Raw genomic sequence first — 26,625 nt, forward strand, 5'->3', positions numbered from 1 at the left:
TCACAGATATATGGATCGAAGGCTTTCATAAACCAAATATATATATATATGTCAATTTAGACCAGAGCGGATTCAGCTCACTCGACTAACTGATGCTGACCACGATAGTTTATTTTAAGTCCAAAGAGTCTGGTGAAAACCACAGAGGAATACGGCTCTTGGCAATTAATCAACATCCATGTCAATAGAAGTCAAAATAGGGGCCGGGGATACTTGCAACTTCAGCCCTACGAGAATCCAAAGGATTAATAACCAACTAATCATCACATTGCCGGCGGGCCGAAACACGCGTAGTAGCTAGAGCCAATTGGTAGAAAATGCAAGAATATATTTCCATTAAAAAATAACCGACCCAGCTCGTGACATTAGCTCATCGCGGACCAACCCCCCCCATGGCCAAATCCTCCTCGATCGAGACGAAATAAAAACTCAATAATAACATAACAGTACAATATATACCTCCCCCCAACTCTGGGCCACCCACCCCAAGAAACATGACGCTTTTTTTTGGTTTCCTCCGAAGAAAGAAATACTGTAAGAAAAAGAAAAATTGAAGAAAAAAGAGAAATAAAAAAGTAAAGGGAATCTAATCGTTCCACAAGCCCTCATAGCCCCTTGAATACTACCTCAGCCAACCCTATGTATCCCAGAAAAAAAAAGCCCCGCCCAAGTGTAACTCCAATCGAAATGAGTGAATGAAAAGAAAGGTACATATATATATATAATCGGATATAAATGAATGAATTAATACGTCAGAGGAAACGTGTACGCCAAATGACACCATAAAATACGGGGGAAAAAATATAGAAAATATACAACAAACCCGCGCAACGAATACTAGAAATACATTGCCTTGAATAGGAAAGAACCAAAGAGAAGCGAGAAATAAGAGTAGCGGAGATCAGCAATATAAAGATTATTAAAGGTTGTTGTCGAAAGAAGTCTCAGCTCACACAACCTCTCTTGTAAATTGGAATCGTAAAAAGAGAGACAACAAGGGCGCCCTCCTCGAAGGGTTAGGAGCGAAGAGCTGCCGATGTACTTGCCTCGTGGGTGAAACCAATAAACTGAAATCATAGGGATCGTGATAACTGTCCCCCGTTCTTTCAAGGTGAGGCGTTTGCCTTACCCTTCTCCTCATCTGTTGGCTTCTTCTCCTTCTTCTCGCGCCGAGGAATTGCGCGCCACCCGCTCTCGAGTCCTCTCATGACAGGGGCGAAGAAGATGACGAGTTTGGCCCAGCATGCACCGACAAAGGGATCGGGGATGCAGCGGATGAGGACAGCGGCAGGGAGAGATAGGAAAGCGATGACAATACAGATTGCCCATTGGGTTCCGTTGATGGGTTTGATGGAGAAGGCCTGGTTACCAACAAAGATGATGCCGACCTGTCCACCAATCATAATACAGTTGATACCCATAAAGAAGTAGTTCCTGAACATCCCCTCAAAGATGTTGAACTTATTATCAAGACGACGGTTGCTGTAAAGATCGTCAGTATAAATAAATCATTAGATGGAATGGGAGGCGGGACATACTTGAACTCGTTGAAGATCTGCATCCAGACAAAGGTGTTGAAAATCATAGTCTTGAGTTCCTTGATCTCAGTCTCAGTGGAGTAGCCCAAGATGCTAGCACCCGCGAAGTACATGATGAATGTGACAACCAGCTGAAAGATTGCTTGACCAATGATCATCTTCCACATGTTCAGCGAGATGAGGCTGGCACTCTTTGGCGTAGGCTTTCTATTTAAGATCTCGGGTGTAGGAGCATCTGTAGCCAAAGCAAGCGCAGCGAACGTATCCATGATAAGATTGACCCACAGAAGCTGCACCGCAGTCAAGACAGAGGTACGGTCGGAGCTGGAGACGGCGGAAACAAAGGTAAGAAGGACGGCCGTGATGTTGACAGTAAGCTGGAATTGCAAGAACTTGCGGACGGCATCGTTAACGGCACGACCCCACATCATAGCCTTGACAATGGATGAGAAGTTATCGTCCATGAGAATGATTGAGGAGGCCTCCTTTGCGACTTCGGTACCGGCAATCCCCATACTGAAACCAACATCGGCCATCTTGAGGGCAGGTCCATCGTTCGTTCCATCCCCAGTGACAGCAACGGTTTCCCCAAGCTCTTTGAGACGGCGAACAAGGATACGTTTGTCCTCAGGGGATGATCTAGCCAGTACCTGCAAGCGTGGGAGTATATCGTCCATTTCAGTTTCACTGAGCTGGCGGAAGGCAGGACCCTCCATAACTATACCATCACTGTATATACCACATTCCTTAGCGATAGCACGCGCAGTAACAACGTTGTCACCAGTAACCATGCGGACGATGACACCAGCCTTTTGACAAGCGGCAACAGCTTCAGAGACACCAGGGCGGAGTGGGTCCATGATACCGACAAGTCCAAGGAAGGTCATATCGTTGAAGATGGTGTCGAAATCAGCCATGTTCGGGTCATCTTCCATCACCTTAGCACCGATAGGCGGCCATTGGTTGTAGTCCTTGTACAGCATTCCAATGGTCCTGAGAGAGCGCTCGGCGTAGTAGTTGATTGTAGCGTTCAGTGACTCAATATCCGTTCCCGTCAACTCGATTTCCTCGATTGTCTGGTTGGAAACATCCCCGGTGTATCTGGTGGCCTTTCCGAGCAAGATCTCCGAAGCACCCTTGACATAGAGCCTGTAGTTACCAGTGCGAAGCTTGACGACAACACCCATACATTTGCGAGCAGAGTCGAAAGGAATAAGTTGAACAATGTGTGCAGAAGATCTCTCACGTGCAACCGAATCCATACCAAGGTAGTCACGTGCGAACATCAACATGGCTGTTTCCGTCTTTGACCCGATGAAAGCTTGAACACCATCCTCCTCGCCCTCGAAAGCAGTAGAGTTGACCACAATAGACTGGAGCAGGAGATCTTTGATTGCCGGTGAAAACGTGGCAACGGCTTGTGCGGTTGGAAGTGTCTTCTCACCGGCGTCTGAAGATGCGGATTCGAATCTTGCATCTCTACCAATCGTCCCGGCAACAACAGTCATCTTGTTCTGAGTGAGAGTACCGGTTTTGTCGGAGCAAATCGTTGTGGCGTTTCCCATAGTCTCGCAAGCACGTAGAACACGTACGAGGTTGTTTTCCTTTAACATACGAGTGGTTGCAAATGCCAAGGCAAGGGTTACAGCCAAAGGAAGACCCTCTGGGACGGCGACGACAATAAGAGTAATGGCAACGATGAGAATGTCCATAAACTGCGATCCCTTCTCGGCGGCACCAACATTGCTAGTGGGGAGGGTGGCGAGGAAGCGAATGAAGAGCACAAAGAACAAAAGGACAGCACCACTAAAAGAACATTATTAGCACAAGATATCACTCGCAGGTCATGGTAGGATGATAGTGTAACGCACCCTCCACCAAGGTAGGCAATCTGATCAGCCAATTTGCCAAGCTTGACCTGGAGAGGCGTAGCCTCAGCCTCAGTACGAAGAGCCATCATGATCTTTCCAAAACTGGAGTTGACACCAGTAGAGGTAACCAAGTAAGTACCCATGCCTTCAAGAACCTTGGAACCGGAAATGATAAAGGGATCAAGTTTGACCGATGCGGTTCCTGCCTCGATTTGGCGCATAACCTCGTCACCAGGGGTTTTCTTCATTTGGTCGGATTCACCGGTCGCACTTGATTCGTCACATTTCAGGTTGTGTCCGTGAACAAAGATACCGTCTGCAGGAATAAGATCTCCAGGCTCGATGTGGAGAATATCGCCAACGAGAATTTCGTGAACCGAGAGTTGGATGGATTTACCGGAGCGAATAGCCTTGACAACACGATCTTCTTTCTGTAAACAGCAAAAACAAAGCAGATTAGTACAATTTCCGAAATTGGGTGCAGGAGTGCAGTTCAGGCTGAAGGCTGACCTTTTCGTTGAGCTTAACAAACTGTCTTTCCTTCTGCCAATCGTTTAAAGATCCAACCAACACAACAATAATAATAGCCACGACAATAGCAACACCTTCTATCCAGTCAACAGCCGGGGGCGACCCAGGCGCGTGTTCCACCCCAAATGTCTCATACAATCCAAGGGCCAATGAAATGACAGCAGCACCGGTCAACAACAACAGAATCTTATCCTGGTACTGTTCCCACATAAGCATCCAAATACTCTTCGCATTTTTTGTCGGTAGCACATTATCCTTAAAAACTCTTTTTCTGTCAATAAAAGATGTTGAGTTTACTGTTCCACCGGCCGTTGTAATCCTCGTAATCTCAGCCGCGCTGCTGCCTCCGCTACCCTGACCCCTCGAGGAGTCAGAATTAAGGCTATCATTTTTCTTATATGCCGACGCCTCCTCAAAAGTCACTCGTCCGTCCAGATGAGACTCGTCGATGCTCAACCCGGCCTCCAGGTCTGTTCTTAGCCCCTTTTCCAAACCCCTGATTCCCCCCACAGCCTTGTAAGCTGGAAGACTCTTTGGATTCAAAAATCTGTTAAGCTGTCCAGGGCTAAACGCGAAGGGATTGTTGTCAACTTTGAAGTCATCCTCGGTCCCTGGGTCGGGCTTAAGAGCGTCCTCGACGGTGCTAAAATCAATTCCATTGTAGGGCGTGTCGGGCCGAGCAGTGACTCCGGAAAGTATGGACGCGTCTCCGACTGAAGAGGAACGAGACCGGTTGGTATCCACACCCAGGAAATTACGTTCGAAGCCAGCTGGTGAGAGAGCTGTAGGTGTTATAGCATCTGAATCTCTTCGAAAATGGCTGAGGGACGTTGGGGATATTGGGGAACGCTCTATGGTAGAGGGAGCATCATCATTTTCAAAAGTCTAATTATATTATATTTCAGCCTTGATCTATATCTTCTCTTCTGTGTAGTCTTTTAATGACTACATGTAGGGACTAGTGTTATAACTTACGGTTGTAACCTGGATAGCAGGAGGTAGCAGATTCGGCGGTACGGGCATTGTGAAGTAAATATGCGCTGGACTACCAAAGTTGCTAATAGATGTATAGTTGATCTATCAGAATTGTGAGGTTTGAATAGATGTAAAGTCGGGATAACTAATGCTGAAGTGAGTCTAATATAATCCCTTGCTGGTTCCTCAGTTGCAATTGTTGGAGGAATGATTGAAGAATCCGGTGCGCATGCATTATCTTATACTTCTCCTATTACTGTCCATGTTTCATGGGACCTTGGCGAAAGCGCCACAGCCTAAGGCCTCGGATAGAGGGTTCTTCCTTACAACCACCGCCTGGCTAAAGTTTTCTTCTACGGCGGCGATACTACCGTTAGCTAGTCGGCAATAACATCTATGTATTGTACGTAGAGTAGATGGATTTTCTCATCATGATCTCTTTACGATTCCCATTCAAGTTCGCAGGATCTTCCTTCGGAACGTCTGGACGATAAGAATTACTTTTGCATATTATTTCTTGATTCGCGTTCGGAGGGTATTGCGTCTCGGACGGAGCTCCGTATGGACAGCACAGCCCCCCCCCCCCCCAAAAAACCTGGCCGCCCATGGCCAGCGGAATATTCACACAACAACATTTACTTTTAAATTTTGTAGGTACAGTGGAACACCAGTTTTCTTAGAAGAGGGGAAAGATCGAGGGAATTGATTATTGAAACACTTGTACGTATCGAGGGTTAAATTTTGAATAATTGATTGAGTGGGATGATTTCAGTGATACAGGCAGGCACAACCAAGAAAAAGGCGCGCGGTACGACCATCGCTATATTGGGCTAGGGGGAAAGGTTTTGTTGTGGAGCGACTAACACCTGTTCCTTGGCGCCATGTATGTAGGCGTCGGGGGGGCGCAGCTAGCAGCCACACATGTGGCTGAGCTATGAGCCAGGGGGACGATTCAAGATCCCGAGGCCGATATTCGCAATGAGCGCAGCAATCTTGATATTAGAAATCCTGTTCAGTTCTAGATCTGCTGAAGTTGACATTTAAGGTTGGTCACTAATGTGCACAGCACACGACCTTAAGAACCCTGAACAGCTGGAGGCTCTATAGAACCCCCGCAAGTAGGATCCCGTTACCCAATATTCGTACACTATATATCAAGCACAGCCCGCGAAAAAGTCATTTTTTAAAGTTTTTCGCCATCGATCAGGGAGCAGCATTCTATACCTACGTACATATGAAGGCAGAAGGGTAGACCTTGTGACTAAACCAGCAGCAGCAGAGACTCTATCGTCCGTTCTCGCCTTCATTTCGCCTTCGTTCCGTAACTAGCTTCATGAATGACAAATATCTCAGCTCGGGGACGTTTACAGTATCTGGATGAGCCATGGAAGATCAGATCAGTGACGGGGATAATCACCGTCGCCGCACTGGGCCTCAGTGGCTTTGATCTCAAATTGGCTCGAGTAAGAACAAAGCTGGAGAGTAGAAGGGCGTAGACAATGGGGAATGGAGAGGCAGTCAGGGAAGGAGTAGTTAAGAAGGTTAACGAAATTGGGATAATATTACTCAGCCTATAGCGTATCAAACCAGAATTAGAACCGATTGAGATATCGCATAAAGCTGTTAAATTTGATAATCAGAATTAAGATTGACCTTGTGATGACAGCCAAGCAGGTAAAGCCTTGGCCAGGTGTTGTTGGTTTTTGCTTTGTGACACCATGGAATTTAGGGACGAAGTTAACTGTCAACGAACGACACATCCAAACCCTCATCGACCTGAGCATGAAACTTGACATGGCATCTCATGCACTGCGGATCTGGCCGCGGCTTGCGTCATCTTCAGATGAGTCTGAAGTATGCGTAGCTTTACCCCAGGTATCGATCATGAATACATGTAGGTACCATGCAAAATCCTAAAAGTTTACCTCGTGAGCCCCATATAGCCCATTCTAGCTACGAAAGCAACAGAGCCTCACTCTAAGCCACCCACTACCATGGGAACCCAAACGAGCGCCACTCAGGTGCATGAGGACGTTACTAGCAATAACTTAGGCGACCACATCTAGTTGTGCTTCTAGCAAAATAAGCTTATAAATGTTTCTTTTTCTTCACAACACGAGATCGTGAGAGCGTCCTTTTCTTCACAAGGCTCGATGAGCCAGTCATGTCAGCTGTAAGAACATGCATCCGCGGCGAGATCCGCTATTGGCTACTCATATTGACTCGTCCTACCATCGTGCCTAGAGTAGAAGCTATATAGCTCTCCCCCTCCCCACCACCACCACTCTTGCGAGTTCTCGAGGCAGACCAGTTTCTGAGTTTTGACACCGAGCTGCGGCCATTGGGCTTTAATTACTTCACCAGCTAACTATATAAGCAGAGATGTCTGAAGATTATACGACCTCACCGATCACTCTTTGGCAGGGCTTCTGGTGTGAACATTCGTAATCGAATCCGTATATTACGAAGTACCGGCCGTATCTGCTCGACTGTGGCGTGGGTGGTGGACTTTCCGGTGCGAAGCCTCGCTGACCCAGGAATATATCTAATACGCGGTTACAGACGTCAATAAGGCTCTCGCGTGTATGTACTAGTTTCTGTGCAACCTTGGCTCACGATCCTTACGTTATTACGTTTCGCACCATTAAGGCTTGCTTACTCTGAATCCACCATAATACCTTGTGTAGAGCCTGTTATAAAAATACATCAGGTGCATATATGTAGTGCCTAAATTCTAATGAAACCTCGTGCACATAATTCCAAAGCCCTATTAATTTCGGATCGCATTGTCGCGTTCATGAGTGAAGTAGTTACTTGTACCTACATAGGTCCAAAATAGCCCATATTGCCAAGACAATTCGCTCTTCACCGGCGTCAGACCCAGGGCGCGGGAGCTGTTGATCATGAGCCACAATTCTGGAATCCTTTGGAGAGTTAGTAAATTTTGGATGGAATGAGCTGTCAGTCATACATACGTAGCGGTGGGTTGTTGGGTTTGAGAATAGATCAACACCTGCCTACATAGAGTAAAGTTGGTTCACAACAGGTGCCTACATTTTTACTAGTCGGTATAGTTTTCCACAACGGATCTTAGATATAGATCATCATGATCGGTTTAAGGGATCCTCAAGGCTGTGAACCTATCAGGGCCAACAAATCCCAACCAGGAACTGGTACCCGTGCATAGACGCTACCCGTATGGTCCAAGGCTTTTGGCGACTTGATACTCTACCTAATTCAAAACCTGGATGCTAAAATCAAGACTCAAAACTGCACCTTGAGGTTTTCCGCATCAGTCTACCCTACCCAATAATAATCCAATCGTTCCAGTATCATTCGTCCAGCGCAGACTAGGCATAATTTTGATACCCCTCAAGTTTGTCTCTCAGTACCGGATCTCCCTGATCTCAACTACCGCCCTAGCCCGGGGTCACTCTTTTGGCCCGCGCGCTCGACTGCTTTGCTCTTTGCTTTTCCAGAACCCTTCCTCAGCCTTCCAGAACGAAGCATCATTGGCCTACTCCGTTCTATTTCCACTCTAGCCTATCCAAATAGCTCTCCCACACACGTGTCTCATAATTAAGGGTACCATATGTTAGGGTTAGGGTTCGCTAGGGTTAGGTGTTTTGTCCGTTTTCGGTGTCATGACCTCCTGAAGACGCAAACTCCTAACTTCACCGAAAGGCCTGAAGTGAGCTAGGTGGTGTAGAATACCTTGGCACACACTATATGAGACCCGAAAGTGTGGTTAGCTACGGAGGGAGCTCCGTTGCATTGCATTAGTGCGTCGACAGGGGTTATGTGCTTAGTTGAACCTTTGTAGTTCGTGGGAAGTTGCGAGGTGGAGAACTTTGAAGATGAAGAGGATGGCAGAAGGTACGAACGAGGAATGGGGGGAAGGCGAGAAAGGTTAGGAGTAAAGAAGGAAACCTCGAAAGAAGGAAGAGAGTTAGAGTGAGGTCAGAGGAGGCAGTGTGTGATGTAAGGTGAAGGGGAGTAAGGTTTGCATGCCAAGAGTTAGTTGAGTTTTGACAATGGAATGCGGTTTTCAAGGCAGCAGAACTGATCACGCACTCATGCCTTTCTTCCAAGATCAACTTGTGTTCCCAGGAATGAGACGAAAAACAAAGGCACCTAACTACTCAACCTCCACCGTATATTGCGCCTCCACATATGAAACTGAACGTTTTTCTCTCTCGATGGAAGCAGTAAACAAGCAGCCCAACTGAGAAGCCATATACACGTGCACTGAGAATTTCCAGATTCTGGCATGAAGCCAATTGCCACGTTTCCGAAAAAGCAGAGGCGAATTGCGGCCTCATCTCCATCTCCGTGTATCGCTCAACGCCCCGCAATCCGCTCTTTTTTCTTTTTCTTCCCTTTTCCGCAATTCGCAATTCGCAATTTCCACGATGGGTGTTTTCTTGCCATTTCCTTCCTTTCCTTCCTCTGGAGGCTTGCAGTGCAGTCGGAGTCGCATCCGAAGAGCGGGTGCAGGTTCCATACGATATCTGTGAATACCTAGTACTCAGATGATTAGAATCATGCCTCCTCACTCATGTTTCCCGAGCGTTGCCGTGGACGGAGTACACGCCTGGTATGGAATGATCAACATTGATGCAGAGCTAAAGTGGGGAAGATGAGGAGAAGAGGAGGAGAAGAGGAGGAGGAGAAGAGGGGGGTAATGCAGGTGTGAGAGATCGGGTTATGGGCTTCGGTAATCTAGGTACAGAAAATACGCGAGCCCGTCATTGTCGAGCGAGGGAGTGTGGGTGGGTGGTTGGGTAGTTATCATATTTGAGGGAAAAAATCTCGGAACCTGTACCGAACTTGTGGTTTATAAGAACACCGCCACGATTTGTGATTGTAAGGTATCAATCACATCGTGGGTTGCGGTCACGGAAATTTGATCATTACCTCTTTGCTTACCTACCCACCTGCCTGCCTGTCTAAGCCCTCTACCCCACGGGAGAGCGTATACCTATGGGATTGGATTGCGGAATGAAACAAAACGAGCTCTCGTTTGTGTCATGGGACTTTGTTCCAAGAAGGCGTTTTGTTTGAGGTGAGTATGAGCCTTATGATACTCTTTTCCTTTTTGAACATCCTATCTACCTACCGGAAGAAATCCAAAAACTTGCTATAGAGAATACAGTAGGTATCACAGATAGGGCTAGCAATTGATGAGATTCCATTTCCGGATAATTGTATGTACGAGTCTACCTTATGTCAGAGGCTTGAGACCTCGGGCCTGGTAACGGTTACGTAGACACTGAATCAAAATCAGTAAATATCGGAAATGACCAAGAGACGCAGGAATAGGAGTATTTCCTCATGATAAGTCTTAAACATAGTATTCAGCTTGAGAACTCCACACATACTCGAACAATATTATTATATAATTATGCCCTAACTCTATGTCGAGTAAACATAATCGGCGGCGGCGGTCAACTAGTGTTTCTAAGTATAGGGTAATGTAGAGTAGTGCCTAGAGCCTGCTCTACATTTTCTGCCTGTATGCAGAGTATATTCGAGACGTGCCCTGCAATTGGATACCAGATGCCTGTGCTCACGTTTACACTTGCTGGTTGTCCCCACCCCAAACCACCATCGTGGCCACAAACATGGCCACTCTACGCGACAACCGAGGGGAACACAGGGAAGAGACGGAGAAGGAAGGGAGAATGGATGAAGTGGAGTGAGGGAGTTGAGAGAGAAGGCCGGCGCGCAGCACAGCCCTGTAGCGAACGAATATCGAGCGAGACGAGATGAGGCAGGCCAGGGAGGGGGAGGAATCTTACAGAGAGCTACATGTAATTGTTACATGTAGTTGGTGAGGTAGGCGTCCACCGACTCCTACGTATTGATGGATGAGGATGTACGACCATATGGAGAGGTGGTAAAAACGTGGGCAAACATCATATGCACAACACAAAAAAGCCAAAATCGTGAGAAGCGAAGCCACAATGCTAAATAGATGGCGAGGCCTCATCGTCGACCTTGAAATCTCCCTCTCTCTTTCCTGCTACTCAATCGCCCTTGGGCTTACCCCCCACCATCTCCTGACATCTCCTTACTACTTGACCTCTACTTTTGTAGACTTTCCTTCTCTCGTCTCCTTTAGTACCCCCTCTCTCTATCTCCCCCACCCTCATCCCCGCACGCCCGCTCTCTCTCATCACATCACTTCACTTCGGGCTTCTCTGTGTTGTTCAACCGCTTACTTGACAACGATATGGTTGTGATGCCCATGTTGTGCTGACCTGGCAAGCGCCGAGTGCACCTAACAAGACGAGATTCGAGCGCCCACCTCCATACATACCTAACACTCGCCTTGTCTCGCCTCTCTCATTAGTTAAACGTCACCTTAAAAAGTTGTTCCTGGCTTCGTCTGATTTCTCCCCCCACACACCCCCTCCAAGATCCCTATTCTGCTTTTGATCAACTTCCTACTTCACCCACCCCATGAACTGCGCCTAAAATAAAGCACTCCCAATAAATCTTCAATTTCAAAGTAGACAGGCAGCTGTTAGATGAGACTTGTCCGCGAAGATCCCATTCCATCTTTGACCTAGTCTAGTATCCCCGGGAGTATCTATCACTTTACTACGTATATATCATTCGTTTATTACATTTCATCCCTCTTACATCCACCTACCTACATACTCACATACATAACTCACAACCTTCTTCTCCTTCACCTGCGTGTGTGGTAGATCCTGGCGGAAGTTGGTCGTTTCTCTTTTCAAACCCCCCTCCTCTCTCCACCCTCCCCCACACCCACTCACTCGCTCATCCACCTGGGCTGCACGTCTCTCGCCACTTGCTAGCGGCAACTACCATGAGCTTGACCTACCACCGCACCACAATTACTGATACTACCGCCTATTCCGCGTCCCCCTCCGCTGTTTCAGGAATCGATCGTTTCTGCTGCTGCTCTCTTTGGTGTTGATCTGGTACATACTACTACTGCAGGGAAATAACAAAAAGGTCTCAGGGAACTTCTACAGGAAAAAAGAGAAAGGGAATCGAAAGTCGACGGGAAGTTTTTGAGGGACAAAGGGTATAAAGAGCAAGCAAAAAAAAGAGTGACGCATAGTTGAATAAGGGAGTTTCGAAGATCGAAAGAAGAAGGGAAAGAAAGGAAAGGATCAGCTTGAAAAGGAAGGGAGGGAGGAAAGGGAAAGGGTTATTATTGGGAAAATAAAGTCCCAGGGAAGGAGATAAAACTTGGCCCGGGTTCTTTCTTCGTACACGATATCGCCAAATAATTTGTACCCCCCTTCGGAGAAGGGCACTCACAACCCGAAAAAAAGGGAAGGAGATATTCTCCAACCTACATTGATGAAGAGGGAGCGTCGGACGCTGTCAGTGCCTTCAATACACTACCAGGACGAAGTTGGTAGCAGCGGTGTCATTATGGACTCTGGAGGGTTTCTGGGAACAGGAGCCGGAGGTGGTGGAAGAGGAGGTGGAGCAGGTGGAGGAGCAGGTGGTGTTGGAAATGGTGGAGGTAACGGGAGCGCGGGGTGGCCTCCGCAACAGCAGCAGCAGCAGCAACATCAATTACCATCATCCAATTCTTTGTCTTTAGGGCAGCCGCATCAGACGTTCAATCGGTCTCGTTCCGCCTCCACATCATCGTTATCAACACCAACGGGCGCAACCCCGTCTTCAACGAGTGGCACCGCTAAAAAGAAGGTTGTCACTGCTTGCCAGAGATGCCGGACCAGGAAGATCCGCTGCGACGGAGTACTTCCGTCCTGCAAAAGCTGCGTTAAGGCTGGTGTTGATTGCATTGAGGTCGACCGATCTGGTGATAACAACGTACCAAGGAGGTAAGAAATTATGCACTAAATTATCCTCAGTCCCCTGACTGAGATACTGTGGCGAGCTTTTGACTGACTTCAATGCTGTACTCTTTTCATCTCGTGCTTGCTAGTCATGTCCTCGAATTGGAAAATAGGATCAAATGGTTAGAAGAGCTTTTACGCACCAATTGCCCCGATGTGGATCTTTCTGTTGGGCCACCGGCGGAGCTTAGGTCTCGTCCGGCACCTCCAGCAATTCGGATTGTTACTACTGGGCCTGATATGCACCCTCCACCATCGTCGATAAGCTCGACTTCGTCTCCAGCGTTTGCTCACTCCCCCGCCTCGACTTGTCCTACCCCAGCGTCCTTTGAGTTTTCGCCCTCAGGCATGTCACCGGGCTACCTGGCTGCATACAGTCCATACACCTTCTCCGACTGCCCATCTCCGGCCCCAAGCCCAGCCCCCTCGAGCCCACTACTGCCAAGTCCTATGTTGCTACCGCAACAGGATACGACCGCTCAGGATGTTGCTCTTATATCACTATCAGCTATCGAGGAACCTAAATACATTGGCCCATCATCCGGAATTTCATTCACTCGCCTCGTATTTCGCGAAGCACAGGATGACCTCCGCCTCACTGAGTTTGATACAGGCAACAGAGATATAAAACCCAATTTTGCGGCTTCTGGAAGGCGCTGGCCAGGAACTAATGCAGAGCCAATACCTCTCCCTAGTTTGGACGAATGTGGGACCTTATCAGGTAACTACTTCGACACTGTCGCCCTACAATACCCATTCCTATATCGTCCACACTTCGAGTCTTGTCTCGAAGCCGTACATCAGGCAGCGAACAATGCGCCTTATCAGCTTCCACAAGGCTACACTCTTGCTGTCGCACGGTTTCATGTTTTTCTTGTGCTTTCCATTGGTGCAAATATTCTTTCAAATCGTACCGGCCACCCTATGGATTCCGAACGATATTTTGCTAGTGCTATGCAGTGTATCGATGACATCACTCTCACAGGAAGTGTCCAGGCAACACAAAGTGCGTTGCTGTTGGCAATGAGATCTTTCCACACTAGTTCTGGCGGGCTTAACCTCTGGTACTTGAACGCGATCATCATGGCAACTTGTGTCGACCTAGGATTGCAAAGAAAGATATTTTTGTTTCAAGAACATGCTGCGATAAAACGTCGGGTATTCTGGTGCGCTTATACACTCGACCGTAATCTTGGCATTTCTCTTGGCAGACCATTCTCGTTGAGGGACGAAGCGTTTGATGTGGACTTTCCACGTGAAAATGACAGCGACGAGGATTTACATTATCCTTCTTCATTATCGATTGGTTCAAGTATTCCCGCAGGCGCAGGGACTCCTCACTCTTCATTTTTGGGATCGATTTATCTATTCCGGATGACTAGAATACTGAGCAGCATTAAATCTACATTATATCGAATAACTCCACCTTCAATGGGGAAATGGCCCGCCGATACACAAGATTGGCAGAATAATATTCACCGCCAACTTATGGACCTTCGTGACCAAGCACGACTTGGGTTAGGAGCATCTCGAAGAGGATCAGGAAGTAGCGGGAACCACCTTGGAAGTGGCCAAATGGTAGATCTCAAGTTTCACGAAGCCATTCAATTGCTTTTCAGGCCGTCACCCGCATTTCCGCTCCCTTCCGTATCAGCTCTTCAACATTGTTTTACCGCAGCCGTAGAGACCGTTCGAATATACCACAAGCTTAAGATCTATGGAGGGCTGCAGTATACCTGGTTAACGGCGCACTCAATCTTTCTCAGTGGATTCACAATGTTGAAAGTGTACAGTCAGTGCAGGGAGGTTCAGGCGCAGACAGCACACGAAACTCTATCTGAAGATATTAGGCATTGCTCTATGCTGCTCGACAGCTTGGCTTCCTCGTGGCCTATAGCACAGAGGTCGAAGGCAAAGTTTGACGCACTTGCTCAGACTACGTTATTACAAGCGTCGGCATCCTCATCTCGGATGCTATCGCCGCATGATGGCACTCGTCGTACTTCGTCGTCATCATCTCATGGACGGATGTTCCCAGAGTTCTCAGGTCACACGCTAGAGGTTCCAGGAATGTCACATCACCCAACCCCTCACCCGAGTCCACACCCAAGCCCACACCCGAGCCCACACCCAAGTCCACAACCTCAAATGAGTAATGCAGCGGGTAGTTGGTTTCCCAGTGAGCCTACTAGTAGCGGTGGGGGGGCTGCGCCCATGGATACGAACTGGATGGAAACCCTCAATTGGCCGACTGAGCCCCTGATCTCCAGCGGTACAGGGTTTGAGGGACTGGATCCAAACGACGAGAGCCTAGGACTGCTAAGTGCATTCTTACATGTTCCAGCCCCCGGTGTCACAAACGGCGGAGATACCTCCATGTGGGGTATGGAACAAGAGCACGAGACGAGGCTGTAACAAAATTCGTTTTCCTTGGGAGTACTTCAGGTTTATTGGTTTTTGCTTCTTCTGTTTGGCTACTTCCCCGATTTACTGAAGGCTATGGCATATCCTAAGGCAGTAAAACAATGGGGTAAGGCTGTCCTATTAGACTGGGGGGCGTACGATTAGGGTTTATTTCTATCGTCATTTTTTATTACTGTCTGTTGTTTTATTGTGTTTCACTATAGGAAGGTCTTTGCGCGGTCGTACATGGAACTAAGATTAGTTATGGGGGCTGTGGTCAGCGCTTGTGTTTTGATAGCGGTACTTTTTGTGGGGATTTCATTTGGCATATTTTTCATTTTTAAGGTTCCAGAAGCAGCATCGTCTTTGGTGCGTTTGGTGTTTTTTCTTTCTTCTTTCATTTTTTCCTCCTCCCAGGCCATTGTATTTTCTTTCTTATTTCAGCTAGCTAAAATGTTTTTTTTTCTCCGTTTTTTTCCTTTTGGTTTTTGTACTGGGTTTGATCGCTTGAAATACCTATGTTCATTATTTGTGTATGTATGTATCCTGAGATTGACATTTTTGACGTCGGGTTTAAGACATTTAGCACATATATATGGATAGGTAGTGCATATCGCCGAAGGATAGTACGTACCTACATAGTACACGCAGCAGGTAGAACTCACTCATTATCATTGGGCTCCAATACTTCTAGAATATGATATGTAGATATCGATCGATGCAATGATTGGAGCGGTTATGCAACTAAAGTAACTATGTACTTTCACCTCTGGAAACGTATCTTGGAGCATGCGCACTGTTAGATGCACAGATATCAAGGCAGAAAATTGACTCTACAAGGCTTCTTCGAGTCAATATTGCCCGCTCCCCCTGATGCTTTGGCCACCGAATTCCAAGGTGACTTCTAGATGGCTTTCGCCACATCCATACGTTGCGTCGTTGTAGTAGTACCAAGACCCAAGCAACGAAAATCATTGACGCCCCTCGTATATAACGCCACACCTGCAATGCACAGCCTCAATCAACCTCGGCCCCACCCCCCCCGGACCCCGACCGCACATGTAGAGAAATATTGCCAAGCCTGAAACGTCCAGACACGCCTGAACCTCAGAGCCTGAAGAAACAATACCCAGAGCAGTAGAAGACACAAAGCGGTTGACGCTGAACAACGGGCCATATTTGTACCGGGAGAGTACATACATACGCACGCCTGACCAGCTTGCTGCTTACTAACCACACGGACGTGACTCCGTCCTGCGCACGCGTATCAGGGCCAAACCAGGTAAAGTACCTCACAGAGGTGAACTATGGCATTATGCTCCATTAGTAAGGATTGGGCATTCCGATCGCAGCGGGTACTCCACGGGAAGGGGGTACGTTGTGTTAAAACCACGGTTATTTTATATAATGGAGGCGAGATGATCACATGTTAATCGTTGTCGTTTGTGGGTTTGGTTTTGCATAGCCCCGTTATTTGGCATGGGCGCAGCGCGGTATGTAGCCTTACTGATGTTAATTTCCGGCGAATCCGTCGGGGTTGAGGGGTCCGCGGCCGGGGGGTTGGTGGTTAGTACGACACCTGGGGTTGAGGGGAAGGGCGGTTGTTTCGTTTCGAGGGTGGTCTTGGGTGTAGTTATGTGTGTTTGGAACTGGCTGTGGTGAGAGTAGGGCGTTGTGTTTATAGGATCGTGGGTGGGGATGGGGGCCCGTGGGAGGTGTAGAACTTCTTTTTAATCTGGCTACATGTAGCTACGTTACATATGTGTGTATTTGTATGGACATGAGTACGTACATATCAGCTTAGGCTGTAATCTTGTGCCAACATGTACAGTTAGGCTATATATATAGCAAAGAGCCCTTTTTAGGCTCCGTCTCATCACAAGGCTACCGTAGATAAGGGTTTAGAGCATGAAATACACGTAGTAAGTATGAAGCCAATGTCTTGGATGCGCCTTCAACCTTTTTTGGGGAGAGGAGGGATTTTGATTGAATGTCTCGGGGATTTTCTAAAGTGAAGTCGTATATCGAGTGATAATTCATGACACAGACTATCGCTTTATTGTTTAATTCATTAATTGCATGCAGACTTACGTAATTACGTAATTACGTATATGGCATTATCACACATTTTCTCCCCAGAACGCCTCTCCACCCACCGCTATCTCAACAGTAAAGAAATGGAAAGTAACTATAAAAACTCAATCTGTGCTGTCTCCCTTTGCCCTCCCTTTGGACCGACTATGTCTTTTCCCCTGTAGCTTCGATACATATCTCTAGATATAGCCCGGCATTCCTGCATCTCGAACTTGAAATTAATTCCCTCGATCTCGACAACGCCTGTTTTCCTTTCGATGTCTCTAATCTTGAAAGCCTTCTCGCCCCATGTTGTCCCAATGAGTGTCGCTCGGTTTTCGTCGTCTTTATGCCATGCTCATCCTCTCAGTGTATACTGTTCGCTGTTCGATCTATTCCATTCGTCGACAGAGACTATATATCGCGAATAATATTTATTTATTTATTTTGAACTATGGAGAAGGATGAGCGGTAAATATATTTTATTCTATTGATAGAGATTCCGAACTGCGCTGGTTATGGGCGGGAGTGATTTATCTTGAAATGATTTATATATTGGAGTACATACATAGTCTTGGGTCGTAGTGTTCTAGCTACACAGCCCAGAGTAATAGTAATAGTTAAATCTCGGATCCGTTAGATCTCGACCCCCCAAACAGCGTGGGGAACTATATACCGTGAATAGTGTAGGTAGTCATGTATGGCATTGCATATCTTGAGATTCTAGCGAGGTTTTATGACTTTGAGAACTAACCTAAATAGCCAAATAATTGGTCTTGATAAACTCTGACGTTGTGTGTATACGTCTTTCCAGCCCTTTATTTTCGATGTTGGATTTGGTTGTTCTCATTCATCATTGTATTTACACACTGTCTACGGAGGCCTATATTATTAGAACCGTCATATCAACAGTAAACCCTACTTGAATGCCGCAACAACCAGCAGGCAACACATCTCGAAATATCATAACTGTCACGGAGACTTCAAATTTCTAACCTGTGATTTGGGATATATTATTTGAATGGCTTTTGGGTTACTCGTAAGAAAGGAAGCGAACTACTATAGGCCACCAAACTTCTAAAATTTCTAGGTTTCGCCATGGCATTGAGTCTTTTACCGAATTTTCTGTTTTCTAAAAAAAAAAAGATTTATCAGAGGTACTCGGACTGCCTGATTGAAGCTACACAGGCAGAAAAGGTAACTGATCTAATTTAGATAGCAGCTCGACTATCTTCCATCTCCAAGAAATCATCTATCTCCAAGTTGTTAAGCGGTGAACACCACAATGATTTGCAACAGTACAGTCCTATTCGCGGTTGCGACCACGCCCAACCAGCCCTGCTTAGAACATGATATGACGGTTTTAATAGTACAGGCCTCCGTACACTGTCTATGTTAACAGGTTATTGAACTTCGATAAGAGTTAACTCGAATTCTGGGAGCTTGGGATTGGGTGTATGTTCAAGCTCATCTCTACTTAAAGTATTGTCCCAATTGCGCTGGCAACCATTCAACCCCTCCAAACTTGAGGCCCTATAAAACCACAACCAGTAGCTAAAACCAAGTGGATTAAAGTCATAGTCATTTTTATGCCCAAAAGTAATTATCTCCTGCTTTAATTATCATGGTTATGGTGGTGGTTGGTGGGCCTATAAAGGAAATGGTGAGATCGATGGTTTCTATCGCGAGAGACAATACTTAATTTCACCGCAAGTACATGTAGTACGTTAATTAGTTGGTATGAAAACAACGTATATATCGATTGATTTAGGTGAGCTAATCGTCGGTAGAAAAGGGTTTTGTAGTGTGAAGAGTGGAGCAGTGATTTCAATCCTTAGTACTCTAGACACATATATACTCGAAGACAAAGGCAGCGGATCGTGTAGAATCAAAGCGTTCTAGATATAGATAGCGAGTAAGAGATGCAAGGTATAGAAATCATGTTTTATACGGAAGCTTTGAAGGATAACCCTCGGGTGAAGTTTTTCGATCCTAAATGCTCCCCACTATCTCATAACCCATCCTCTGTAAAAGAGGACTAGTGATAATCTCTTTCTTCGTTGGGTATTTGCATCACATAAGGGGACAGTATCACACTTCTAGTCATACGTCATCATTTATTTCCCGCAGATTTTCCCTTTCCCCTTCTCCTGAACCATCTATCTCATGCGGTATCAACTCTAGCACATTTTCCGAGGAATTAAATCGCCATGTATATACACATATACATTCGGGTTGTATGAGAACATTACAAATTTCATGAATTTCCCTCGGCCGCACAAATCTCCATAGCATCAGGGTCTGTATGTGAGTCCAGGGACTGTTTGACAAGTTCTAACTTTCTGTCTTGATAACGCATCATGTCCTGATTAGAGGTTAGTATATACACCTGGGCTACAAAAGGAGTGTAAAGAAGTCTTACGATCTCAAATGAGTCTTTCATGATATACCTGGTAATCGTAACGTCTCGGCGTTGTCCAAGTCTATGCACACGTTCTACCGCCTGCTGCTCGATCATCGGATTCCAATGTGATTCTAAAACATGGACTTTGGAGGCACAGGTGAGGTTTATACTACACGAATTTAGGGCCTGTCATATTCAACAATTTTATGCTGGACTGAGTTTTGTGAATTACATACCCTAAACCTCCAGCCATGAGAGATACTAAAATTACGATCACCTGTGGGTTTGTAGAGAAGTTGGCGAGCGTGTTGTTTCTTTGCAAACGTGACATTGAGCCATCGAGGCGGCAGAACATGATACCATTGGATACGAGGGCAAGGCCAATTAAATCCAGCATTCTTGTCCAGCTTGAGAAGACAACGCTAAAGAGAGATGATATATGTCAGCAGGATTCATATACATGCGGGGAAATTGATCGGAGTATAGCGTATATAGAGGGCTCTTACTGTTTTGAAACCGGTTCGCGGTTCATAATGTCCTCAGAGGTACAGGTTTTTATAGAATCGATAAGTGCTTGGACCTTTGTCGAAGGCCCTTGATAATTTGGAAAGGCAGTTCCTATATTTTCTTGAACTCTAGTGCACAATCCACAGCCAGGGCTGGGGGTGTCTCTATCCTCCGGGACAGCTCGGATATTTGAAATCTGCCCAGCATCCATTTCCCAATCCCTTAGCTGCATATCGCAAATTGAACAACGAATTTCGACGTCTCCCCGAGGTAGAAGGTCTTTGCCGTGATCACAAATTAATCTCAGTCTAAGAAGCACTTGGAATGTACTGTCACAAGCACTTTTGACAACAGAGCTTAGTTTGTCTTTGTGGCTGTCATAAAGTATTCTTTCGCGATTATTGAAGTCGAGGTATTTTATGTTTACAGTCCGTGTAGGTAATCTATCACCTATCGTTTCTTTTGCTCTTCGGAGACATATCTGTCGTAATACATCACGTAAGGTCTTCATCCCAGAAGCATCTCCAGCCTTCCACTTGGCAGTAATATGGCGATCAAAGTTCTGTTTGGTATTTAAAGGTTCGAGTCTGAGAAATTTGAACAGTATAGCGATATCGGTGATATCGTTTTGCAATGGTGTTCCAGTAATACACCATCTTCGATCTGCGGAGATGGCACATGCTGCCTGGCATTTAATTGTTGTTTGAGTACGGATCTCATGCGCTGGAAATATAGGTATAAGCAGTTATTTATTTTGAATTTCGGGGGATTGCACCTTCATCTAAGACTACTCTAAACCAATCGATTGCGTACAAAGGGCCACAGGAAGAGGAGTTCCGTGTAGGCTTCCATTCTTGGGTAAGGGTTTGGAAACTGGTGAACACAATATCATATTGGCTCAGTGCTCGGGGATTGGTCGGTTTATTTCTACGGTAATAAACCAAATATCTTAAAGCTTTGGGTTGGGTGTGGCTATGGGTGCTGTTACAAACGGTTATAAGAAGCGACTAATTAAGAAAACTCACACTGCTATTTGCCCTTCCCAGTTCCCCAAAACTATACACATGTAGAAGAAGAAATGCCGAGTTAGTACATATGAGAACTAGCCCTGCTGGGGTGTTCGTAGCTTTGGCTTTGGAAATGACTGACCTGAGACAGGCGCAACTATTAATGTGGCCCCAGAACGAATCATCTCTCCAGGGACTGAAAGTAGACAACCACTTCTAGTATTCAGTGCTCGGGCTTCATCGAGAGATCTAACTATTAGCGATAATATTGTTAAAGTCTTTCCCAATCCCATATAATCAGCAAGGATTCCTCCTCTATTTGAACTTTAAAATTCGTCAGAAGGTAAATATAAAATTCCGGTGGTAGAATTCTCACTAGTTTCCGGGATAGGACGAGTTTCGTTCAGCTTGTTCTCTCATGGCAAGAAAGTATAAACCTTGGCTCTGGTGCCTAATATTGATGTTAGCTAACACCGACTTGTTTTGTACTAGTTTGAGCCTTTGGACATACTCATATAGGGGAGTCTTTAAATATCTCTTATCACCAAGAAGCTTACCTTGGGTCGTTGACCCACAGAGCCCATCAAAAATGTGGGATAAACTTGCATGAACGGATACCTCGTCTTTCGTGTCCCTTATCAAGTTGTCTACTGGTATGACCCCGCCTGTTAAAGTGGGTTTCGTGATGTATATTATAGACCCAGGTCTCGATAGAAAGTGAGGGTTGCGATAAGGATGCCCTGGTTCTGGGAATTTGGGATGCTGTAAGAAAACACTATTTTTGGATAGGAAAAGCCCAATTTTGCTCCTGATAGTTGAATCCCCATAGATATTGATGAAAATCTTTATATTTTGAGCTTAGGCTTGTCTTTTACCTTGCCGTTCTATGACCTCTTCGAAAGGCGGGAATGTCAATGCCTGCATACGGACCAAAGAGAAACCCAGTAGTGGTAAGAGTACTACAGATAATGAGGCTAGGAGGCGTCCGACTGCTGGTGACGTGGGATAGATATCGATTGCAACCTGTATTTCCTCCTGGATAACCACCAATTTCAGGCTTAGAGGACGGTGTTGAGCCTCTCCTAACCTTTCCGCATGAAGTTTCCGCATCAAGTCTAGGATGGGATCTGTTGAGATTATCGTCCCTTTAATCTTCACTGAAGTTTTAGCTATACATGATATGTAAAGTAATAGAGATCTCTTTGCTGGGACCCCGTAGGAAATTCCCGGCGTTTATGTGTCGGGAATATCTGCCCGATGAAGCTACAAGTCATCGATTCAAACATACCATTCCGAAACATGCTTCTTCATCGCCTTCGTCCAGAACGTTAAGATTGGCCATGGTCATGGTATTGAAATCTATATCTTGCTTTTCCATCCATTCTCCCTGGGATTTGCTGATGTTCGTTTGATTGCCAAATCATCGAGTGTTCCCCCCTTCCGTTCTACCTGGCTGTAGAGGGAGCTTGAGTGAGCAAGATATTAATAGGAACTTGTGAAGGCCTGGGGTTCTATACTTGTTCTAGTTCCTTATAAGGCAACGAAGAGTATCGCGCTAAATCGCTTGGACTCGGGCATGAGCTGTACCTCCCATCGTCTGCACATCGTTGTCTTTTTGTGGGCCCTTCATTAAAGTCATCCTCACTGCCTGGATCTTGTAGAAATCTGTTAGATGCCTCTCTAAAGGTTGAGAAAGGGCCGGGGGATTCCTGAGTTGACTCTAAAATAGGCGAGAAAGTAAACTATTAGTCTGCGAACTAGCTAATGGTATATTGTCTGACATCGCTCGTGATCGTTCAAATAAGAAGGTTTGTGGATCAGCTGGGAATCAAAACACCGTGGTCAACGTCCTAACGTATGAAGCATGTGATAGGTAGATACATGCATGCAAGGTATCAGGTACATAGATAACATATTCCAGAGTATGTACTCGGGGCAGGTATGAAGAACCTGAACATGAGTGTTGGCTGTAACGGTCTTTGATTCGCGCATGTTTGAACTAACTGCAAATTAATCCCTGCCTGCATATTTAATGTTCAGGTTCTTGCCTGCCCCGAGTAGCTACATACATATATGCGGCTGACTTATAGATTATGCTTTGGAGCTCTATCTGGAACCTAACCCCGCACCATCGATTCGCATTATTATCAACTTCATAACCTTTACCAGTATGACAACTGCGTTTGATAGAGCTGCAAACAGATTCCTGGCAAAGTTTACAGACGAGGAAGGAAAGAAGTATTTTGGCCAACCGACTTCTATAGACGATATCTGGGATCTGTTAGCGGATTTGCAAGCTAAACAGTCGTCCCGTGAAGGGTTGAAAAACATGGCGCGCATCGAGCCATTTATCAATGGAATGACTCAATACTCAAAAGTGATAGAGGTTTTTATACAAGTAAAGCCTGATATCTTGGCTCTGATCTGGGTTCGTTAATCATATCTCATTGTCACCTTAGTAACCACATGAACATACATGTACTGACCAGAGTACAGGGCCCTCTGAAATTGTTTCTTCAGGTATGCTCGTCGTACTAACTCTCTCTGGAAATGGGCGCCGCTCATAATTGCTTTCTACAGCTGGCTAGTCAGTTCACTGAGATCTTTGAGAAAGTACTGGATGCGATAAGTCGAATAGGGGAGAATCTTCCACGGCTCGGGAGGTTTTCTGCGGCATTCTCGTTGAATGATCAGATTCAGGAGGTCATAAGCATTGTATATGTAGATATCATGGATTTTTACATATGCGCCTGGAAGTTCTTCAACCGTAGAGGTGAGATCAAATCTGTCGAACCACAGACCTACCACATGAAGATTTGGAAAATAACATCCCAGTTACATCTCACAGTATGGAATATTATATTCCATTTGACATGGACTTCCTTTGAAGACCAGTTTGGTCCCATCCTCAGAAACCTGCAAAGGCACCAAACTTTGGTGGACAATGAAGCTCGTGCCGAAGATATCATACAATCACAGAAAGCCCGAGAAGAGGAACTAAAGCGGGCTGAGGAACGCCAACTAGATGATATGCATCGAAAGCTGAAGGATATCTTTGACTGGCTTGAGCCAGTCAACATTGTGGATCGTAGGGAGAAATGTGGGCACATGAAGCAAGATGGTACCGGTAAATGGCTCATAGAAAGCAAAGATATAAAGGACTGGATCACCGGGAAGGGGAAACAGTCGGTTTGGCTGACAGGTAAACCTGGTTCAGATAAGATAAGAGGGGATGGTTACGAGAGCTCTTCTGACGCCTAGCCCGGTATCGCTAACATCTAATCAAGGGAAAACAGTTCTTTCGTATACACTTTTAGAGCAGTTAGAGCTGGAGGTGGCATCAATAAACCCCTCTAGTTTATTCCTTTATTACTTCTGTAGCTACGAAGAAGCCGACTTGATAACTTGCCTGAATATCCTTTCCACATTGATCTACCAGATAGTCTCACAGAAGAAAGACCTCCTTGCATACATTTACCCAGAAATTACGAAGATCTTATCGGTATCAACGCTTCAAAAACTTTTGTACGATCTGATCGAAGCCTCTGTTCCTCCTTCTGGATTTGTCTATATTATTATCGACGGGCTTGATGAACTTCCAAAGACCGAACGTGATAGGTTATTGCGCATTTTAGGGGTTCTCAGGCGAAAGCCATTGAGTTTAGCTTCTAGGATATTTGTGGCAAGCCGGGACTTGACAGAAATACATGCTGTGTTACAGAAAGTGGAGAAGAATAGACCCTCGGCCTTGGAGATTTCGATAAACGAAAACAACAAATATGATATAAATCGATATATCTTTTACGAGTCATGGAAGTTGGTGGAAGATTTTCCTTTCAAAGAAGAACAGCAGTTATCTATCCAGAGGGAAATCGAAAATAGTCTTTCTACACGGGCAGATGGTATGTGAGCCATATCCCATTAATTAAGCTTTCTGACAAGATATATAGGAATGTTTCTCTGGGTTCATCTTGTCATCGAGGCTTTACGCTTACAAGACTCAATTCAAGAAATTCGCGAAGCCCTAGACAGTTATCCGAAAGGATTAAATGAGGTGTAAGTAAGCAGCTTTAGATTGAAGTCAAAAAGCAAGGCTAAGATATTAGTACTAACTAAATCATATTAACTACATTTACGAGAGAATTATAAATAGAATCAGACGTTTGGATGAAAGGCAGAGAAGCAAGGCAAAAAAGACCTTGGAGTGGATAACCTACACATACCGCCCCTTGAGGATTGATGAGCTCGAGGATGCTCTATCAATGGAACCTTGTGATTTCACTTTGGACCAAGAAAAAGATCATACATTATCCGCCTGCGTCGGCTTTGTGGACCAATAATCGAGCTTTCCGGGGGGGTTGTAATCTTTGTTCATTTTACGGCAAAAGAGTTCGTCCCGGTTTTATTAGTATTAAAACGAAATATGCTAAGATGGGCACAGGTACCTTCTGAGTAAACTCAGTGGACCTTTCATTGACCGCATAAGCTCTCACTTAAGAATTTCTATAGTCTGTATAACGTATCAATGTTTTCACTGCTTTAGGCTGGGTATTTCCAGTGATGAGGCTGTTAGATTTTTACTTAACGGCGACTTGAGACTCTTTAATTACGTTCATTCGAACTGGTTCGAACATATCCAGGAATTTTGCGGGTCCGGCCCCAGCAAAGAACAGATCGAGACTCTGTCGACATCGCTCAAAATACTCTTCCGGAAGCAACCTGTCTATAGGAACCCATATCAGACCTGTGTTGAATCGAAATCTAGGTCAAGCTCTGGCCTGAGTGAAATTTCTGGAGCCAAGGAGTTTTCTTGTTTCGAGCCTGATTTGAAAGCCAGCCTTACAGCTATTCTAGAATTTCGGGAAGGATTCGAAAAGCGAAACCCGAAGTTGGGCCCTGGAGAAGGTACGTGCTACCGGTGACGTGCTTTAATAAAGCTGGTCATCACTATGGCATAGTCATATATATATATATACAAGGGATCTTATTAACATGATAATAGAACTGTCCCGTTGGTGCGATGAGAATAATCCGTTGACATTTGCAAGGGGTGCCCGGAGACTTCAAGATGTCCTTGAAGAGTTACTCAACGAGAAGCCACCTGATCATGCCAAGATGGAAAAAGCCCGCAAAGCTTACGGAGAAAATCTCTATTTCTGCAGATATCGGTTCTGTCAGAATTCCTCGAGTGATGGATTTTCGACCTCCATGAGGAGAGGTTACATATCAAGCCGCACAGATGTCTTATTGAAGGTTGCACTCTCGCGACAGCTCGGCCATTTACATCCAAAGCCCTGCTCCGAAAACATATAAGCAAATACCACACTGTTGCACACGATAAAACCTCTGCTGTGGATATTGAGGTACATATTTCTATAATTCCCTGCGCGATTTTAGAGCTCCTTTCTAGACTTTTCTGTCTGTCGGGTGGTCCCAGAAAATGTGCGTGAGAGAAGTGAAACA

The 26,625-nt window shown here is 45.6% G+C and overlaps 5 protein-coding genes across 5 annotated transcripts; 3 read left to right on the forward strand and 2 right to left on the reverse strand.

Annotated features, from left to right (window-relative positions):
• Nucleotides 1-1,106: 1,106 nt before the first annotated feature.
• Nucleotides 1,107-4,963, reverse strand: H6S33_002911 (uncharacterized protein; the record flags this gene model as incomplete). The annotated part of the gene is made up of 5 exons (XM_044834512.1): nt 1,107-1,482; nt 1,539-3,344; nt 3,410-3,840; nt 3,920-4,825; nt 4,916-4,963. 5 exons carry the CDS (start codon nt 4,961-4,963, stop codon nt 1,107-1,109), a joined length of 3,567 nt encoding a protein of 1,188 aa, XP_044692118.1.
• A 7,296-nt stretch (nt 4,964-12,259) lies between these two features.
• H6S33_002912 (uncharacterized protein) lies at nt 12,260-14,480 on the forward strand (the record flags this gene model as incomplete). Its single annotated transcript, XM_044834523.1, has 3 exons — nt 12,260-12,753; nt 12,858-14,346; nt 14,388-14,480. 3 exons carry the CDS (start codon nt 12,260-12,262, stop codon nt 14,478-14,480), a joined length of 2,076 nt encoding a protein of 691 aa, XP_044692119.1.
• A 64-nt stretch (nt 14,481-14,544) lies between these two features.
• H6S33_002913 (uncharacterized protein) lies at nt 14,545-15,183 on the forward strand (the record flags this gene model as incomplete). The annotated part of the gene is made up of 1 exon (XM_044834534.1): nt 14,545-15,183. The coding sequence occupies one exon, from the start codon at nt 14,545-14,547 to the stop codon at nt 15,181-15,183; it is 639 nt and encodes a 212-aa protein (XP_044692120.1).
• A 4,318-nt stretch (nt 15,184-19,501) lies between these two features.
• Nucleotides 19,502-20,045, reverse strand: H6S33_002914 (uncharacterized protein; the record flags this gene model as incomplete). Its single annotated transcript, XM_044834546.1, has 3 exons — nt 19,502-19,609; nt 19,667-19,817; nt 19,885-20,045. 3 exons carry the CDS (start codon nt 20,043-20,045, stop codon nt 19,502-19,504), a joined length of 420 nt encoding a protein of 139 aa, XP_044692121.1.
• Nucleotides 20,046-23,332: 3,287 nt separating this feature from the next.
• On the forward strand, nt 23,333-26,475 carry H6S33_002915 (uncharacterized protein; the record flags this gene model as incomplete). Its single annotated transcript, XM_044834557.1, has 8 exons — nt 23,333-23,590; nt 23,659-23,682; nt 23,743-24,364; nt 24,450-25,064; nt 25,113-25,218; nt 25,316-25,434; nt 25,672-26,067; nt 26,165-26,475. 8 exons carry the CDS (start codon nt 23,333-23,335, stop codon nt 26,473-26,475), a joined length of 2,451 nt encoding a protein of 816 aa, XP_044692122.1.
• Nucleotides 26,476-26,625: the final 150 nt, after the last annotated feature.

The sequence above is a fragment of the Morchella sextelata genome (assembly GCF_020137385.1).
Source record: "Morchella sextelata strain SCLS chromosome Unknown scls_14, whole genome shotgun sequence".
In the NCBI taxonomy this organism is placed as follows: domain Eukaryota; kingdom Fungi; phylum Ascomycota; class Pezizomycetes; order Pezizales; family Morchellaceae; genus Morchella; species Morchella sextelata.